Source organism: Panthera onca, chromosome A2, assembly GCF_046562875.1.
Source record: "Panthera onca isolate mPanOnc1 chromosome A2, mPanOnc1 haplotype 2, whole genome shotgun sequence".
Classification (NCBI taxonomy): Eukaryota; Metazoa; Chordata; class Mammalia; order Carnivora; family Felidae; genus Panthera; species Panthera onca.
Window position 1 is genome coordinate 150,605,428 of NC_138340.1, and position 21,145 is coordinate 150,626,572.

General features: G+C 36.5%; 1 protein-coding gene across 8 annotated transcripts in view; it reads right to left on the reverse strand.

Moving 5' to 3' along the window:
* Positions 1 to 21,145, reverse strand: part of CNOT4 (CCR4-NOT transcription complex subunit 4) — a 148,349-nt gene that overhangs the window by 53,817 nt on the left and 73,387 nt on the right. For 4 of the 8 annotated variants that reach the window (XM_078438953.2, XM_078438954.2, XM_078438969.2 and 1 more), the window contains 5 exons: positions 16,257 to 16,454; positions 8,618 to 8,704; positions 7,775 to 7,876; positions 6,891 to 7,016; positions 3,291 to 3,424 (listed from right to left, as the gene is read on the reverse strand). In XM_078438953.2, coding sequence (XP_078295079.1) covers positions 3,291 to 3,424; positions 6,891 to 7,016; positions 7,775 to 7,876; positions 8,618 to 8,704; positions 16,257 to 16,454 — 647 coding nt within the window. The remainder of the gene's footprint in view (positions 1 to 3,290; positions 3,425 to 6,890; positions 7,017 to 7,774; positions 7,877 to 8,617; positions 8,705 to 16,256; positions 16,455 to 21,145) is intronic. The other 4 variants (XM_078438958.2, XM_078438974.2, XM_078438976.2 and 1 more) reach the window with 2 other exon arrangements.

Here is a 21,145-nt window from a genome sequence, read left to right on the forward strand (position 1 = left end):
AAAGATATCTCTTGGGTAGGACCACAGAAAGAGTCATACTATTCGTCTTTCTAATTTGACAAGTCTTCCCTGTGGGAAGAAGAAAACTTATCTATAAATTCCTACCTATCACTACACCCAATAGAGTGACAATGTGGAATGGAGACCAAAGTGGACCTTCAGTATTACTGACAGTCAGTTGAACTTAACCTTTTGCAGGGGTTGGCATGGAAAGAAAATAAGCTACAGAAGCTTGCCAAAAAAACAACTCTGTGTACCTTGGGCCATCAACTGTCCTTAAATTTCAGGAACCTGCATTAAACAAACAAAAAATAACCCTTCTCTCTCCCCAAAGAAACCTTCCTATATCATGTACTTATGCAAAGCATAGGCAACCATATCAAAATTTACTCTGGTCCTAGCTGAGGTTCAGCAGCACTGGCTTTGGGCAGTTATTAAATGAATATACTGTTTTAAGTCCCCTTTTCTCTTCTTTTTTCTCCATGGCATCAAGGTCATTCTTCTCCTGCTACTGAAATAGCTATAAATGTGCTGACTATACCTTATATGAAGGCAAAGTTAATAAAATAACTAGTAAATCTATTAATAACTGGTCACACACACACACACGCACAAAAAGTTAAAGAAAAACTAAGTACTTGTTATAAATCCCAAAAGGACATTTGGTAAATTTCAATTTTCACTTTCAATCTAAAGAAAAAAAACCCAATAAATTAAAAAAAACTCAATAAATTAAAAATAACAAGGTATGTTCATACTGTGGTGAAAACTACTTATCTCAAATAAATGGTTAAAATCACACTTAGGAGTGAATAAAACTCTGGAGGCAGCCCTGTCAAATAGGGAGACAGACCCATAAAGAATGAGACAAGGATTCCTGATGGCACTACTTTCTAACACTGTTCTTTAATTCTTAGCCCAGTTATTCTCAAATAGGAAGAGGTGGTGGTGGGAGATCCAATACAATAAAACAGTGAAAAGACACCAAAAAAATTCTTTCCTAAGAGACACAAGAGACTTAGAGATATACCATGCTAATGGTTGAGAACACTCAATGTTATATTGCAGAATATAAATTTTTCCAGAACAAGTATTTTGAAACACAAATAGATTGGTCAACTAATTGGGGAAAGTTAGTTCTGTATAATGCACATAAAACACTTAAATACATCAATAAAACATAACAAACAGATATGAATTCACAATCCATAAAACGTTCATTCACTCTATTAATCAAATACAAATTAAAATGAGACAGTTTTTTTTTTATCAAATTGGTAAATGTGCAGAAATAAATACTCAATTCAAGGAAATAGGTACTCATAATCTTTGACTCAGCAGTTCTACTTCTAAGAGCATCAAAGCTATAATCAAAATATTTGTATGAAAAAAATGTTCACAACAGTGTCATAAATAAGGGCACCAAAATGAAAATAATATACACCAGCAGCAGGTTGGTTTAATAAATTTCAAATGCTCATGTATAATGAAATACCATGCAGCCATAAAAAAATTATATTTTCACGACACAGGAAAATATTCATGATAATGGGTATTAAGTTTTAAAACATAACAAACCAATGTATTTTGTGTATATATACATTCACAAGAAGGAAAAGGACTACAAAGAAATACACACTGAGAGGAAATACATCAAATCGTTTTCAGTGAAAATGTCTTGAGTATTGAGATCACATAGAGGATTTACTTTCTTCTGTATGCTTTTATATTATTTTTCAAATTTCCTTAAGTAGAAATATATTGCTTTTATATTCAGGAAATAAAAAACATTATCTCAAAGAGTCTAAATTTTAAATTTCTAGTCTGAATTCTCTAGGGGCTATAAACCCAGAATATGGTTTTAATTAGAGTGACATTTTTAATGAGAACAATAATGTACATAAGTGTTAAAAGCATCTGAAATAAATTTTTACTATAATAACCCCATTCTTATATGAAGCACTACAGAATTAGCAACCAATGAGGTAAGGAATAGAATATGGTTCATAATAAAGTAAACATACAGGGGTAGAAAGGAGTAGGTACAAAAAGATCAATGGAAAGGGTCAAAGCTTATCATCCCCAAAAGATTTCTCTTGGACTTAGCTTTTATTCTTAGCTCTGACAGGCACAAATTTCACACAGTTTACTATACAGTAATTTTATGTTTTGTTCTGTAGGCTCTTTTTTATATATTTATATACACATGTATATACATGTGCATGTATGTGTTTATACAAACAATTTGAATAGCCTTTTAAGTGATCTTTACTATCAAGATGAATAAATTTAACCAGGACTTCAGGAATTTGAATACAAGAGCACACATTTGAAGAAACTGACCTGACAACAATGCATGTAGTTATTATTAGCTATATTTGGAAAATGGCCCTTCCATTAGTTTAGTGCTAAATAGATGCTGGACTACAGCAAGCAACAAGCAGACGTTTAGCATATTACTTAAACAAATTTAACTTTGGAATCATTTTTTTTAAGAAGCAAATCAACATATCTAAATTAATTATAGCTATTTACTTAAAATGAATCCATTTTATAAAAATTAAACTTACCAAATCAAAAGAAAATTAACAAGAGCCTAACACACCAAACTTAAGGAACATTCAGGATAGAGTACAACCCCCAAATTATTGTTTTTATTAATCATACCATTTTCTGACAGGCCACAACCAAATATAACCCAAAATGTGAAGATCACCATTATCAGAATGAGACTCAGTACCTAAGACTGTAAGTTTATTTAAACATTGACATAGCACAGGTCTACACAAAAATAAGCCGTTTTCTACGATGAAAAAGATTCTGAATCCTCCCCATTTAGAGAACTTTAGTGATTTCTGCAACTAGAAAACCACAAATATGTGTGTCTCCAACATACAATGCTTCAGATTAACTCCCACTCTTCCTTTTCCAGTATTTCCCCCACATTATATCAGGAGGGAAACCTTAATTAGGTAAATAAGAGCCTTTCAGTAACCAACATCCCTTAATTTCCTTTTTTGCAAGGAGGGTGTTCTCAGGGTCCAGGGCAGTCTGCAAATCAACGCAAAGGGTAGCCATCAAGAGGCTCATTGATGTGTTACCAGGGAGCAGCAGGCAGCAAATATTCAAACCCAGAAACTGTGACTCAACATTTTCTATTTGGTGCAACAACTGTGCACAAATGATACACACTGTCAAGAAGGATTCTGCCTGAAGAAGATGTAGAATGAAAAGAGAAGATCGATAGACATGAAGGGAAGGTGTCTGATCATACGAATATCGGTACTTACGTATCATACCTCTGCAGTGGCGTCACTTTGTTCTTATTCTTATCAACTGAACCCGTAGACAGTTGAAGAAAATTGGGGTTTAATTTATATAATTCTTGAAGTAGTTTCTGTTCATATTCTTGGTGTTTACCCGCCTAATGAAAGAAGAAATAAAAACTGCAGTGGGGCTCATAAAATGGCTGCTAAAAATTAATAACTTACTTTCCATATTATTAAAGAAATCCTAAATAAAACATGTAAAAGTTTTTCATGGCTTTAGAGAACCTTGTGAGGATGATGCCACAGAACCACTAGACCAATGAAAGTTCTTCCAACAAAACTATGTGATACGTATACCATTAATTAAGGCATTTCATCAACCACTTTATTGTGCAAAAAAGCTTATTAATAGACAACTTTTTTGCTACTTCAAAAAACTAGAGTCCCTTTTAAACGTATTTCCCCATCTTTCATATATGAATGAACTCTTCTAACAGGCTGTTACACAACTTTCCGAAGATCACCAAAAGTAATTAATCTAACTTTTTAAAAGAGACTAAAGGGGCGCCTGGGTGGCTCAGTCGATTGAGCGTCCAACTTCAGCCCAGGTCATGATCTCGCGGTCCGTGAGTTCAAGCCCCGCGTCAGGCTCTGTGCTGACAGCTCGGAGCCCGGAGCCTGTTTCAGATTCTGTGTCTCCCTCTCTCTCTGACCCTCCCCCGTTCATGCTCTGTCTCTCTCTGTCTCAAAAATAAATAAACATTAAAAAAAAATAAATAAATAAAATAAAATAAAATAAAAGAGACTAAAAATTACAAAGAGGTCTGGGTGGCTCAGCTGGTTCAGCACCTGACACTTGATTGCAGCTCAGGTCATGATCTCACAGTTCGAATTCAAGCCTTGCGTCAGGCTCTGAGCTGAGAGCACGGAGCCCTGCTCGGTATTATATCTCTCCCTCTCCCTCTCTCTGCCCCTCCCCCACTTAAGCTCTCACTCTCTCCCTCTCAAAAAAAAAAAAAAAAAAAAATTAACATTTAAAAACAACAAAAAATCCAAAAACAAAAAAACCCAAAATAATCAGACTAACACTGTAAATAATACACAGATGAAAAGTCTTATTACATTTTTCATTATCTTGACACTAAGTAAAAATTCCATTAATTTGTTTTTACATAAAAATTAATATATTTTAAATTCCAGACTAGTTTGGAGTTTTATAAATAAAATTTTACTGGAACAGTCATGTTCATTTATTTACTTGCTGTCTATGGTTGCTTTCTGCTATAACAGAAGAATTGACTATTTGCTACAGAGACCATTTGGCCCAGAAAGCCTAAAATATTTACTGACTGGCCCTTTACAGAAAAAGTCTGCAGATCACTGCTCTATACACAAAAAAGAGAAATTTGTATTTACTGTAGTCGTAGCAGTATATCAGAAGGCAATGTCACAAACATTATGGGAGAAATTAGGCAAAGACTATTTCTGGAAAACTAGTCCAACACAAAAATAAATCCCAATGAAATTATTCTGAATAACTTTCTACTATTTGTATGTATATTACAACCGAAACGACATTTTTACTTACCTTCAAGGATTGTTTACTTATCTTAAAAGTGTGGTCTAACTAGATGTTATGGGAAAACCAAATCCAGAACAGGACAGATCAAAACAGAAACAAAACAATAAAAACAAGCAAGGGCAATATCATCTAATCGAGTATGACTGTATCATATATACTGCACAACTTATCATTCCCTATTCTTTTTTTTTTCTTTTTTTTTAATGTTTAGCTATTTATTTTGAGAAAGAGAGAGTGAGAGAAAGCACATGCGTGGGGGAGGGGGCAGAGAAAGGGAGAGAGAAAATCTGAAGCAGGCACCACGCTTTCAGGACGGAGCCTAATGCGGGGCTTGATCTCACAAACCATGAGCTCATGACCTGAGCCAAAATCAAGAGTCAGACGCTCAAACAACTGAGCCACCCAGGCGCCCCACATCATCCCCTGTTCTGAGAGGCGCTCCTGCCTGTTTCAAATGGATCTACAAATGTTTCATACAGCACTAAAGTTTGAGATATGCAGTAACAAGGAAAGAGCTGATGTTTACTGTGATATAATCTGTTCAAATTTCCTTTGTATATAGAGAAGTGTTTTAATAAAGAAACCTCCTTTCAAATTAATTTTAAACTCACATAAAGAAAAACAGATGAGTTCATCACAACAGTGAATTTTAAATTGTTAAGAAAAAATACAGTCAGATGTGGATTTTACATCTTTAAAACATGAAAAGCCTTGAAATTTTTTTCTACAATCAATACTTCGGGAGATATTCTGGCTTTTATTAGCAACTAAAAGCTGAAACTAATACTCAAATGATTCTACAGGGGCAGTCCAGAGAGACAGGTTAAATCCCATTACAAGTAAGTTCCAAGGGCCACCTATCCATTTTCATTTATAACTCAATAATACTCAAAAAAGAGATCAAGTAGGGCTTAGAAACTCTTTAGACAGAGATTTTCATTGTAAAAGTAGCATGAGTAGTGCATATTCTCTACTTGTCAAAATTAGTTTGAAGTGGTTCAACCTTAGATTTTATCCAAGAAGGTTTTATCCAAAGAAAGAAAACAAATTAAGAAGCATTTATTAGATAAGAAGTCATCTGTGCCCATTAAATATCACAGAGACCTTATTTTAACACTGTTTTGGGATCATCAAGAAATACTATCAAGACATACCAATGAATTGATTACAATGAGACTTAATCTGTAGTAACCCCAAGTCAAAAAAAAAAAAAAAAAGGCAGTATTTCATTTAACAATCTGCTCTTAAAGGCGACCCTACTAGACTTTCTCTAGCTTGACCTAGAGAATCAAAGTTGGCAATCAATGCTACCCCCACCTTCTAAATGAGAAGGGTATTCCTGCAAAAGTCCACAGCAACAATCTGAAGACCTCAGCTACAATAGGGAAGTGCAGCATTGTGCTTTGGTATAATCCTCATTTAATATGCATGTGGTCAACATTTTTACTTGTAAAGGCCTGTTTATACTACAAATTGAAAGGAGACTAGAGGACAGAAAATATAAAAAAGAACATGGGATAATAAACCTTCAACTCATGACACTGATTCAGTGTACGCTTTCATGGGGAGAATCATTTTATAAAAATGTTACCTTATCAGCAACATTCGATAGGTTTATTATTATCTAGCATGTTCTATAAAGAGTGGAAATTAGCAAGGAAAAACCTCATAATTACAGTAACCCACTTAGCTTTCATTTTGCTGATATTCCCACTAAAGTAGCATTTACCAAAATGCCTTCGTTGGCCAATTAAGTTCTGAATGTACATTCCCTTCCTGGATATGTATTAGCATATTAAAGACTCTGAGAAGTCCTGTAAGAAAGAAACCTATTCATCTTCGTTCACACTTAACGGACTACCGACCCATCTTTATTACAATAATAATTCTGTAGAACTGATATTCCACGGAACACTGGAAAATGCTACTTTAATAATAATTAAAAAAATAGAATCCCTAGTTTTTGCTTTTGTAATTTTAACTTATAAAGAAAAATACTCCCTTTTCCGCAAAGTTTATAATTCACATTAATTTACTACCTGCATTTCCTCTTTTGTGAAGCTGGCCGCCTCATCCCCCAATTCATGTAGATACATGCAGTCAGGCTTCGGACACTGCATATTCTTTAAGAAGTAACTGCAGTATTTTGTTGTACCTAGAGATGCCTGTAGGAGAGTTGGGGAGGGGGAAAAATGACCCAAAATGTGAATTGACACAATGAAGATTTCCATCTTTGGCGTTTTCACTTCACCTAAAATGAGGCATCAATGTAACCAAAACAATAAGTAAGGCTCTGAATACTGGAGAACTAAACTATTACTAAGCAGAATTTATTAAAAATGATGCTCATTTGGAAGAACTCAAGAACCCCCTCCCCTGCCCAAGTCTATGGTTTCCAGAATCTGAGTACCCAAATCTTCCCTAGGGATCAGAAGACAAGATGCACAAAATCTGTTCCACGTTATAGTAACTTCTTGCAAGTAACTGTACTTGCTCATTAAGAAGGCAAATTCTTTTTTCTAGTTATGCCAGCCTTTTTCCACTTAAATAAAGCATGGCTCAGTGGGACCCCTTATTCAAACCTGAACTGATCAATATTCAAATATTTAAGGACAACAAATCAGAACCATTTTCTGTCATAAGTATCATAGATCCTATTTTCACAAAATAAGATTATGTGTAATTACAGAAGATATTTAAAGATTATCACCTAAAAATGAATGTGTTTATTCCTACCTGGTCAAACAAGACCCTACACATAATCTGGCAGTAAACAAATCAGCTGTCATAAATTAGTATGGATACTTAAGAAGCAATCTTCAAATAGACCCCCCTCAAATGTAATAGGTAAATCCTAGCCTCTCCTCTATTTACTACATTGTACCTCTTCCCCCTTAAAAAAACATCAAGAGGAACATATTACCTTAAGTGTTCTGCCATCTACTACCACATTGTTGACACACTGTATGGCTCTGAGAGCATCTTCTGACCGGATATAGGTTACATAAGCACTGGCGCTTGGACCCTAAAGTGAAAACACACTGTTACCAAAGTTTCAAATTCAACAAAAACTTTAGCAATTCCTTTGCACCCTGCCTAGGGAATTCTGAAGGCCTTTACTACTACTATCATTAATAATAATGACAATAATTAGAAGTAGTAGTAACTCTGATTAAACCATATACTAGTTTATCTTAAAACAACCATACTTAATGAATTTTATCTGATTTTAAGTATACTAAAATATATATGGATAAAATATCATCCCTGGCTTGGTATTTATATTTTTAAAGTCATTTGACAGGCTCGTCAAGGTTACAATAAGCTTTGAAAGTTAGATTTAAAAAAATAAGATCTGAAGATTTGTCAAATTATGTTCTCCCCAAAATAAAAGCAATTTGCGAGAGTATTCTATCTGCTAATACCAGCATAACAAAGATGCTCTACTAAGTTTTCAATAGTTGAAAATATTAATTAGAAACCATCACCTTATTATCGCATTGCCTGATAATAGACTCAACTCCCCCTCCCCCCCAAACGAACACTAAACTTTGTTTTACTGTTTCCCTCTTATTATCAATTCACTGTTAAGTCCTGAAGAGTCAAATGAGCATGAGAAATTCCCCCACCCCACCAACAGAGGTCACTACACTGCTTAAATCCTTGACCCTCAGGCTTTGTAATTAAAGCTGAATTTTCCTTCTGAACAGCCCAGGTCAAGCCCAGACCATAGGGAGGAAAGGCAAAAATCCCTATAATGAGTTACCTGTGAGCCTGCATATGATGTGCTATTATTGATGACAACTTTATGTATTTTACCAAACTTCCCAAAATATTCTGGTCGTTTTAAAACCTATAAAAGAAGAAGAAATAAGGTATAATGTGTCCCCATTTTCATCAGTGTTATCCTTATAATGGGGACATAACCATCCCTCTTCAGTGAAAGGAAAATAGTTTTTAAAGTTTTCTAATAAATGTGACTACTTCCTAATTTACAATTTGTGTGGTTAACCTATAGGATATTATCAACAGAGTGTAAAAGCTATTTTTTATTGACCCAGTATATGGAAACTGAGACTCACTAAATTTGGTATTACCCACCATGTTCTAGTATCTGCACCAATAATCAGTGAAATCTTACCTTCACAGTATTCTTAAACACCAAAACAATCAAACATCTTAACCACATTTTCATTAATAGATGATCCTTATGAAAAAGTAATTCTCAAAACAATGACCAAATAATTATGTATTAAACACAGACAGAAACTCAAGAACAGACATAAGTAGAGACAGTCTTTACTCATAAATCTATTGTATATAATATTTGATATGTTAAAGTTACAAATTGCAAATACGGTAACAATGTTCCTCAACCTTCTAAGCTTAATGATGTATCACTGTATGTGTGTACTTATTCTCTTTGTGTTGATTTTGCGGTTTCTTGATTATCTCCTCTGTGTGTGTGCGTTTTTTTCCCTACTCTTTGCCTAGTAAACAACATATATGGGGTGATGGAAACAAATTTATTCATTTCGCTATTACCCGGTTACTTCTTTGTAGTTATTCCCCCTTATACCTGTGCCACCTCCTTTACTTTGTGATCACTATATGCATTCATTTTACTTTACTTACAGACTTACTTGACCTGTGTTAATCTGACCAATATGTAACCTGATATAAAACTTCTCCCATAATTTCCAACTACTTTAAAATTAAATTTGGTTCTTTTCCTAGAAAAGAAATAGAAAATTTATCTATAGACCTACTGTTCTTACAACCTCTACAAATAGCAAGCTCTCTCTCAAGGAAGTTTTCTGTGTGTACCTGTCCAAGTGTGTGCCAAGTATTCTTTCCAAACACTCTTAATTTGGTAACATTCTCACATACTTACAACTCAGCTAATGTGTTCTGTATGATAGAATCAAGACTTTGTGAAATAGTGTATGGCTGAGGTATCATAAATTCCTAACAGTTTTCAACTTAATTAACAATTATTTTTTACCACATTTTGCTTTAGGTTCTTACAAGTATAGGGTTGTCATGTTTTCTATAGCCAATTTTAATGGATTATGAGATGATACTTTTGGTTTTCGATCTTTTTTCCACCAAATCCCCTAACATATGAAACTATTAAGTGGTGAAGGCAATGGCCCTGAGGCTTTACACAGCAAAGTCCCAGGGCTGAGGAGCAGGGGGAAGAGTTTATTTTGAAAAGCTTCCTGGCTGGTGGAGCGTAGAACTGTATTCACTATTCCAGCTGGATGCATACCAACTCAGCGAAAGGCTCCACAGCCAACATACCTGCTTCAAAGGTTCAGGCTGGTCAGTTTATGCTACATCAGCATCTCAAATCACATCTGAGTTTATGGCAGTAGCTCTCAATGAAGGCAGCATTCAAGAGAGCATTTAAAAATCCGTGGGAGCTTTTCTTGGGGGAGGTTGTCAAAATGAATGGGAGGCAATACTTATGTTCAGTGCATGAGAACCAGGAATGGCTTACCAGGCTTGGGCTAGCCCTGCAAAATGAAGAACTGTCCTGCACAATTGCTGAATGTCCTATAAGACATTAATGTAGCTGAGAAGCCTATGTATAATTAAGTGAACCCAGAAACAAACTCCACATTATACATAAACTCAGAGTAGTTCCCTACAATTTTGACATATGTTGAATTTACAGGAAAGCAAATAATATGTAATTCAGGGAAGACTACAAGTGCTTTATTCAGAATTATACTAAGAGTTGTTTCGGAAAAATCACACCATTGGCATTTCATGGTACCTGAGTTGCCAATACAGATACCTGTAACAATCTGCATTGTGGGTGTCACATTCACAGTGATTCTACAAAAAATGTAAGTATTCCACTATTTTATTGTATACTTAACAATAGTATGTCCCAAACCTGAATATGCATATAAATCATCCAAGGATCTGGTAAAATTGTGTATTTGGATTCAGTAGCTCTGGGGCAGGGCCCGAGTTTACATAATAAGCACCCAGGTGATACTAATGCTGCCAGCCCAGAAGCTGCACCTTGAACAGCAAGGTCCTAGAGTAGGGGTACCCAAGCTTTACATGTAGAAATAGTATTGTATAATTATTTTCCTCTTAGTACTTTTATTTCTTTACTTCATGAAAGTCAAGGAGTGTTATAAAATATTTTTTAAAAAATGGTTACTGGTTCTGATAAGAAAACCACTGGCTTATGGAAATAGTTTCTAGCCAATATTTGGCTACAAGACCTTCAATACAACATAAGATTTCTGTATAACTACACTGACATGTCACATTGGAGCCAGAATGATTATTTCCAAAGCACACATCTAGCCATGTCACTCTGTTCTTAAGAACATTCAACAGGTTTCCACAGCCTTTAGGATAAAGTGCAAACTCCTTGGCGTGGTTAAAAACCCTTCAGCGGGGCGCCTGGGTGGCGCAGTCGGTTAAGCGTCCGACTTCAGCCAGGTCACGATCTCGCGGTCTGTGAGTTCGAGCCCCGCGTCAGGCATCTGGGCTGATGGCTCGGAGCCTGGAGCCTGTTTCCGATTCTGTGTCTCCCTCTCTCTGCCCCTCCCCCGTTCATGCTCTGTCTCTCTCTGTCCCAAAAATAAATAAAAAAACGTTGAAAAAAAAAATTTAAAAAAAAAAAAAAAAAAAAAAAAAAAAAAAAAAAAAACCTTCAGAATCTGTTACTACTTACCTCGCCAGCCTCATCTCTCACCACTGCACTCTAATCTTCCAGCCAAACAAATCACTTGCAGACTGAGATCTTTCTCATCCAGGAGCATTTGTATAGTTCCTGTGCCTGAAGCACTTTACCCCAAAGACAGCAGAAGAGTACATACCTCGCCAGCAAGATCGGGTGCTCTCTCTTGTGCCTCCATAGCCCTCAGTACTACTCATATTACAGTAACTGTTAGCTTGAAAATAAGCAGGGACCACGTCTGTACTGGTGTATACTCAGTGTCTTATACACTGCCCAGCACATGGTACCCCATAAATGCTTATTGAAAAGGGAACAATTTTAACACTGAACAAAAAGAATTACATGGATAAAGAACACCGATGGGCCTCAGAGTATTAGCAAATGGCCCTATGGCTGATAAGAAATGGCTTGCCCAGGCAAGGGAAATTTAAATAATTTAAACTTTCTATATTAAGTTAAATATTCTAGATTCTGTCTAAACATACAACTAGCAAAACAGTATTCTAGTGAATAAAAGGTATGGGGAATAGGCAGAATACCCTACATATCACATTATCCGTATATTCAATGTGATATATTTACTTCACAGTGAGCCAGCTTTAATACTAATATAGAATATAAAAAGCTACATGACAGGGGCGCCTGGGTGGCTCAGTCAAGTGTTCGACTTCAGCTCAGGTCATGATCTCGTGGTTTGTGGGTTCGAGCCCCGCATCGGGCTCTGTGTTGACAGCTCGGAGCCCAGAGCCTGCATCAGATTGTGTGTGTGTGTGTGTGTGTGTGTGTGTGTGTGTGTGTGTTCCTCTTCCCCCACTTGCTGTCTCTCTCAAAAATAAATAAACATTAAAAAAAAAAAAAAAAAGACTACATGACAGAATTATAAATGCCCAATGGCATGCCAAATGTTTAAAATGTCTTACTCTAGGGGCGCCTGGTGGCTCAGGTGGTTAAGTGTCCGACTTCGGCTCAGGTCAGGATCTCATGACTTGTGAGCTCGAGCCCCGCATCGGGCCCTGTGCTGACAGCTAAGGGCCTGAAGCCTGCTTCAGACTCTGTCTCCCTCTCTCTCTGCCCCTCCCCTGCTCTCACTCTGTCTCTTTCTCAGAAATAAACATTAAAATTTTTTTTTAAATAATAAATAAACTGTCTCCCTGTATATTCTTTGGGAACACAGTCAAGTTTTCATGGACACTACAGAGAAAATCAAAACCTTGGTAAACAGACAGAAGGATGAATGACTAGAGAAATGGATGGACAACAAACCAATGATCAGTGTAAAACACTAGAATAGGACCTTTAAGACCAGGGGATTAGAAGTGGGGGCGGGTGGGGGTGGGGGGGTGGGTCCTAGTCCTGGCTCTGCTATGAAACAGCTGTGTGATCTTAGGCAAGTCACTTAACTTCCCTATGCCTCAACTTCTCATTTGTAAAATAACATGGTTCTGTCTTTAAAGTCTTTTAGTTCCTCAAACAAGCTACTCTCTCAGACCACCACATACCTGGGACACACTTGTCCTTATCTGCGGCCTAGGGAATCCCTAGTAATTCTTAATTATCCTTCCCTCAGGAAGGCTTTTTGTGGATATCTATAGTAGCCAAGTCCCCTATTGTTATATGTTCCCCCAAAACTCTGTACTTCTCTGTTTATAAATGCTTAGCACAGTTAAAAGTACTTAAATTCTGTCTTCCCAACAGTTATTAATTACGAGTAGAGACTGGGGTGCCTGGATGGCTCAGTTGGTTGAGCATCTGACTTCAGCTCAGGTCATGATCTCACGGCTTGTGAGTTCAAGCCCCATATCGGGCTCTGTGCTGACAGCTCAGAGCCTGGAGCCTGCTTCGGATTCTGTGACTCCCTCCCTCTCTCTGCCCCTCCCCTGCTCATGCTCTGTCTCTCTGTCTCTCAAAAAATAAATAAATGTTAAGAAGAAAAAAAAAAAAAAAGAGTAGAGACTGTGTCTGGCTTGCTGAACTACTTTATCTACAACATCAAAGTATCTAAAACAGGGTAAAAATTCAGAAGTTAATTTAGAAAATGAATGAATTAGGTTCCAGCAAATCCAAAATTTTAGGATTTAGAAGATAATTACCTCTAATCACTACCTCTAACTATATACCATAACTTCTAAAATAGTTTTTTTTCCTATTTATCAGTAAGTGAATACATTTGATAATCAATCGTGGTATTAAGTTTTTTGAGGCAAAAAATTATTTTCAAAATAATCTTGAATTTTTCCTAAACTCTCCTGTTAATCAGAATCCAGTCAAATACAGGGTGCCTGGGTGGCTCAGTTGGTTAAGCATGCAACTTTGGCTCAGGTCATGATCTTGCGGTTTGTGAGTTTAAGCCCCGTGTCAGGCTCTGTGCTGACAGCTCAGAGCCTGGAGCCTGCTTCGGAGTCTGTGTGTCCCTCTCTCTCTCTGCCCCTTCCTTACTTGTGCTGTCTCTCTCTCTCAGAAATAAATAAACATTTAAAAAAAATTAAATTAAAAAAAAAAATTCAGTCACACACCAAATTGTTCATCATCCAAAAATAATAGGGAGCTCCTTTAACCTGAAAGTTACCACTAGCAATTTGAAACTTCAAGTTTTCTAATAAAGCTGACTTTAAGTTTTCCAAACGGAAAAGATTATACACACAAATTAAGAGGATGTGTTAAGATATTATTGTTTAGAAATGGTAGGATTGAGTAAATAAAACAGTGGTCTCTGATCTTCCTAGGGTTTCAAGTGAAATAAATGAGAGAAACCAATGTTTAAAAAAATTCAGGGTCTTCTCACCAAGAACACTGATTTCAAAAGTATAAAACCAGTACAGTGTTTTTTTTTTTTAAGGCACATTTAGATTCATGATAAGGTGTCCTCTCTCACTAGTCACCACCTAGATTAATTTCTTTCTGTGTAACAGTTCTTCAGATTAACGTTACTGGAGTTATGTTTTGAAGTGGAAATAAGAAATCTCTGTAAGTAAATAGAAACAAATCACAGAATACAAAGAGGAGGCAGAAAACCTATAATCCAAACAGCAGACTGAGACTATGGCTTAATTTTAGCCAGCTTTCGGGCATTGCTCCCTATGTGCCTCCAGTACTATAGGTGACAGGACCCAGGATGTATTAACACAGTCAAGTACATGCATATCCAAGATTTGTCAAATCAAAATAAAAGTTCCATTCATTTACTGGAATACCAGTTTCAGAAAGCACAAGTAGACTCTAATCAGTAAGATCAGTAGGAGTAAACAGAGACAGATAAAGTAAAAAACTTTCAGAGGCAAGAAGGGCCCTTTTTTCTAGTTAGAAAAAAGACAAGAGTTGAAAGACAAAGAAGGACTGGTGCAAAGTTGTAGTGGTGTTCAAGAAAATGGTCACAAGTGAAGTGGGGTTCTGCCTGCCTGAGGAATTAAAAAGAAAAAAGAAAGAACTGGCTGTTGAGGTTGAGTCACAGACCTGAAATGAGCTCTCATCCTTAAGAGCCATTGCTGAAAAGTCCTTTCGTGTGGAATTCTAGACCAACCCCATTGGCTTTGCAAAGAACCTGGTCTCCTGAAGGACTCATGCAACCCACTAATGCCAGCATCCCTGGACTTAGGTCCAAGTAATTCTGGAGTTGCCTCTATGTTTATTGCCAATGAGAAAAGCCTTCTTGGTAAGGTGTCTCTGACTTTCTCTTCTACTGATCTCGAAGCCCTTCACAACCTCAATTACACAGTAAACTTAATGTTTACACTCGTTAAATTTCATTCTTCTTGGGCCATTAGCCCACTTAGCCAAGTGTGAAGATTTCCACCTCCCTAAGCATATTCACTATAACCTTCCCTCTTAATGGGTACCATGAGGAATATTACTCCAAATTCTTCTTGAGGGGTACCTTTGGCAGAGCCCCCAAATCCAACTCTCTCCTACTCAAGTGAACACTCTGGCTGTCAATCAGCTTCTATCTGCCCTCCCATCAATCTAGTCAGCACCTCCTAACACATCAGAAATGAAAACTTAGCAGATATACATCCAAGGGTCTCAGGGAAAGTTATGAGCTCAATGTTACTCTTACAGCACTGGTGGTGAAAGGAGAAAAAAGAGGTAATAAACAGAGGGGATAATAAGGTCTGCTCTGCCTCCAAAGAAACACCACAGAACCCGGTCCATTATTTTCCTTCATCAAATTCTCCCTCTTTCCCCAAACTTGGCTTGAAATGAATGAATAAAGAATAATGGTACAGCGTAGCAGTAGTTCTCTAACTCTTCTATAAGCAAGAATCACTACTTGGGCAGGATTAAAAAAATACAGCTCTCTAGTGGGTTCACGTAGCTGCATGCCCAGGACGATCCTTACACAGCTACAGAAAAGAGGAAAGAAACAGAGTAGTCATGTCACATGCTAGCCATATGGCAATATAAAACAATTATCCAACTTTCATAGATTATTAGCACTAAAGGAGATTTTAGAGATTTAGGTCAACCACCTCGTTTTACAACTAAAGAAAAGGAGGCCAAGAAAGATAAAGACACTTGCCTAAGATCACAACTGGCCATCGGTTGCTTAGAGAGAATTAAAAAACCATTTCCCATTCTCTCCTAAGTTTTAATAATTTCAGGGAAATCCTGGAAATAGGCAAGGTCAGCTGTTATTTCCAAATAAGATAAGCAAAAAAGAAAAAAAATGTCAAGTTGAGAAAGAAAACACAAGAGGGCTTACCTCAGGGTCTGCTAGGCGCTGAGACAGACCTACAACAAAGACGAGGTTTTTTTGTACAACACGTACACTAGCCAAATGTTTGCGATTTTCTGATATTTTCTGTTTTCTCTCATTCTGTTTCTGTTTTTTCTCATTCTTTATCCTCTGCAATTCTTCCTGGGAGAGTGGTTTATAAACTGCTGGGTCTTCTGGATATGGCTTTAAGCACAAAACAAAGAAGTTAGTATTAAATATGGAAAGACATAAGGTATATACATAAACAATGATCAAATTCTGGATGATGGGTATGTGGTTATTTGTTACATCTCCCTTTTTCTCAGTCTTTTTTTTTTTTTTAAGTTTATTTATTTATTTTGAGAGAGCGAGAGAGAGAAAGAAAGTGCAAACAGGGAAGGGACAGAGAGAGGGAGAGACAGAATCCCAAGCAGGCTCTTCGCTGTCAGATGTGGGGGTTGGACTCATAAGATGTGAGATCATGACCTCAGCCGAGATCAAGAATAGGATGCTTAACGGACTGAGCCATGCAGGGGCCCCCCTCAATCTTTCAATTGCTTCAAGTATTATTTATTTAATAAATTTAAAATTATACAAGTTTTTAAAAAATATTTATCTTTTTAGAGCTTAGCACAGACTATTTTTAGCACTAAACTTAAAATACTCCAGAATTACAAAGGTTCTATAATTTAAAAAAATACAACGGTGGTATTCCATATAGTGTCCAGCAGAGTTGACAGGAAAAATCAAACATCTAAGGTGCTGTGGAAGAGGCAAAGAGTAGAAGTTACCTCATGTAAACATGGCTTTATATACTATTTTCAATAAGCACTTAATGAAAACCTACTATGTGTTAGAAGATTAACGAAGTGCTTATTCTTCAATTCATTCTTAGAGGAAGATAAACGGGCACATAAACAACAATCTATAGGTTCTGTGGTTCAGGAGTTTGACTTTAGTTTCAACACTTATTAGCCATGTGGACTTAAGCAAGTCAATTAAATTCTATGTCTCAGTATCCTCACAAGCTGAAAATAATCTTGAAGGTGGGGGTAAAGATAAAATAAAACAATTATTGGGGTGCCTGGGTGACTCAGTCAGTTAAGCGTCTGACTTAGCTCAGGTCACAATCTCTGAGCTCGTGAGTTTGAACCCCGCGTCAGGCTCTGCACTGACAGCTCAGTCTGGAGCCTGCTTCAGATTCTGTGTCTCCCTCTTGCTGTCACTCCCTGTTTGTGCTCCGTCTCTCTGTCTAAAAATAAATAAACATGAAAAAAAATTCACAAAAAAATAAAGCAATTATTATCATGACTGGCACATAGTAATCCCTCAATAAATACTAGCAATTCCAACGTTGTAATTTTTTCCTTTTTTGTCATTATAATATTGTTTTCATTGCTACTGTTAATGCCAAAGCTAACGGTCGTCTGAATAAGAGCTGTGGACTCACACTGCCTGGCTTTGAATCTGGGATCCTCTTTACCATCTGAGAGACCTTGGCTAATTTATGTGACCTGCCTGCCTCAGTCATCCTTTCTGTAAAATAGGAATCACAGGACTTTATTAAGAGGGTTTCTGTAAGAGTTACAAAAGGAAATACATTAAAGTGATTAAGACTGTGTCCTATACATAAGCATTCAATAAATCGGTTATTATTACTACTAATAAAAAATAGTTAATAAATGGAAGACAGGACACATTAAATACAATCATATCTAAATGTGGATACCCAGAGATCCCAGAAATAGAAAATTGTGCCTATCAGAATACAGGAGTGGGGGCTAACAGAAATGATGACCTCCAGGAAAAAAGTAGGAACAAGGTACAGTGGAGAGAGTATCCGAAAGCTTGAAACCCTGCTATGCTTTTAACATAAAGGTACTTTTCATCTTTTCCTATGTAAGTAAAACACAAAAACAAATAAAACCCCTCAAATTTGTGAACACACTCAGATTAATGCTAAAGGCAATTGAGAAAGTGAGACTTTTCTTTACGTTCCTCGGCTTCTACCGGTAATATCATAAGGTATCCAAAAACCCTGTTCTTCAATCTTCAGACATTCTTACTGGTCCTGCAGGACCTAAGCACCCATACCATTTGATTTAAAAATCTGCATCTTCCAGCTAATTGGTCCTATGTGACATACTCTAACTTCCTTGCGAGTGGGAGGCAAATAAAACAGCTGACTTGGTAATCCATGACCCGAAGTCTGTCTCTAGGATGAACTATAAAGCTAGTAGTGCACATTTTAGGAGCTCAATAAATATTTGCCAAATGAACACCAAGCTACTCTCTAAAACTGAAAAGTTAGCAATGCTAACTTTCCTTTTTAAAGAGTCTTAACTTTTCTACAGGTTTCACAAAAAGTAGGAGAAGCGTGCATCCCGTGAGCGCTGCTCCGCCACACACACACCACCATAAATACCTCCTCAGCAAACCCAGGGACAGGAAACTTAACAAGCTGGTACGAAGAGTGGAGGAAGAGAGGCGGACTAACAATGAGACAGAGACGCATAATCTGAATAACTGCAGAGAGTGTGACCTACAAAGCGAGCAACGATAGTACTGAAAATGATCATAAAGAAAAACACATCTGGTCTACTTTTTGACTGAAGCACATACACTAAACTTAATTTTCTAGAAATATAGCACCAGATGAAAAATTATAAGCAGGGGAGCTTTCTTTAAATATATTATTATATGTCATGTACCAAAGGAGTGTGAAGTATGTCACCTACGGAAAAGCAGTTTTAATGTGTAAAACATTTTTAATAGTGTTAATTTGATGATAAACTGCCAAACTATTAAGGTGGTTTATAATATAAATCACTTATTTTCTAATATAATATAATCACTAATATATCACTTATTTTCTTTCATCTGTGTAGTTATGGTCCCACTTCTATTTCTAATGTATCTTTATGTCTCTTCTCTTTATTTTCTGATCTGACCTGCCAAGAATTTGATTATTTTATTGGTCTTTCAGAGAACCAGCTCTAACTTTTATTGAAATACTACTTTTTTCTATTTTACCAAATTCTGCTGAATCCCTGCGCTTCCACTATCACAATGTTTAATACTCTCTTTTGGTTTCTTAACCTGCAATAAGCTCACTCATTTTTGTTCTGTTTTCCAATAAATGTATTTACAGCTTTAACTTTTCCTCCTGCTAGAAATGATGTAAACTACCATATAAAGCTTTATTTTTTAACCAATACCTTAAAAATGATAGATGATCTGCAGTGAGAAGTCCCAAGCCAATTTCTGTATAAAGGTCAAAATCCAGAGAGGTAAGTGTAAAGTGTTTGTAACAACAAATGGGGAAAGAGGGACAGCATTCAAAGCCCAGGGCCAGACCAAGATGAAAACTCTTTGGGGAGATCATCTCCATGTTAAGCTGAGACCCAGGCCTGTTAGTTTCAGGATAAGAATAAACTACAGAGAAGTCAGAACAAGATAAAAAAACAAAACAAAACAAAACAAAACAAAAGGGAGATAGAAGAAAATCAGTTGTTGAAGGAGAAGTTGTTGAAACCAATCTTAGGGAAGATTTGCATCCTGGAGACTTAAGGTCTTTATACTTGGCCCCACCAAAGACCATTATGCTTGAGGCATCCCTAATGGCAATGTTCACAGTATCCAGCAGAAGCCAAATCAAAATCTCTCTAGAGGAGGGCAAATCTACCTTGGACCCTGGAGAACCCTACAAATAATTCAATGACAACAACCAGGAAGCAGGCAGGCATAGATAATCAAGCACATAAAGAAAACAACGTGAAAAACAACCAGTAGAAACATTCCTCACAGACTTTAGTGGAATTACTGGATACAGATTTAAAAATAATGCTTATCTGTTTAAATAAATATATGATAAACTTGAAAGTATGTGCAGGGTATAAAAATCTATTTAACATATATCAAGCATGAAAAAAGAACAAACATTACTTCTAGAAAGGCAAAATTTTAGAATTCAATAGACATATTTAGCCAAAGATGACTAAAAACAATTCAAACACAATATGAAAGATCAGAAGAAATCATCCATTAATGCATTAAGGAAAGAAAAAAAAAAACCAAATGAACAAAAAACCAGAAAGGAAATTAAGAGACATGGAAGGTAGTAAAAAAAATCTGAAAAATATTTAATCAGAGTCCCAGAAGAAGAGAATAAAGACAATATCTGAAGAGATGATAACTGATTTTTTTTTTTCCCCCAGAACTAATGAAACTCACAAAGGTACAGATTTAAGAAGCCCTATAAACCCCAAGCAGGATAAATAAAAAGAAATACACAACGGAGTTCTTCTTTTTGGAACTGGTTAATATTTCCAGTGTGGCCTAAGAGTCAATTTTTGTGTTCACTACACTTGTATTTTAAAGTTTTATACTAATTTGGAGTGCCTGGTTGGCTCAGATGGAAGTATGTGCCTCTTGATCCCGGAGTCATGAGTTTGAGCCCCATGTTGGGTATAGAGAAAGTAAATTAGTACTTACAAATAAATAAATTAAAATAAAATAGGGGTGGTGCCTGGGTAGCTCAGTTGGTTAAGTGTCTGCCTTTGGCTCAGGTCACGATCTCACGGTCTGTGAGTTTGAGCTCAGCATCAGGCTGTCTGCTCTGAACACAGAGCCTGCTTCACATCCTCTGTCCTCCTACCCCCACTCCCTGCTCCTCTCCCACTTGCCCGCTCTCTCTCTCAAAATAAACTTTAAATAAATAAAGTTTTGTGCTAATTTGCACAAAGTTGGATCCATGTACAAACACACATATGCTTGCTAATTGTGTCATTCAATATTTTCCATTTCCCTTTATTTGGTCTACTTCATCTATCAAATTCTAAAATATAGAAGTTAGAAGTCTCTCCTTTATGAATGTGGATATAGTTTCTCCTGAT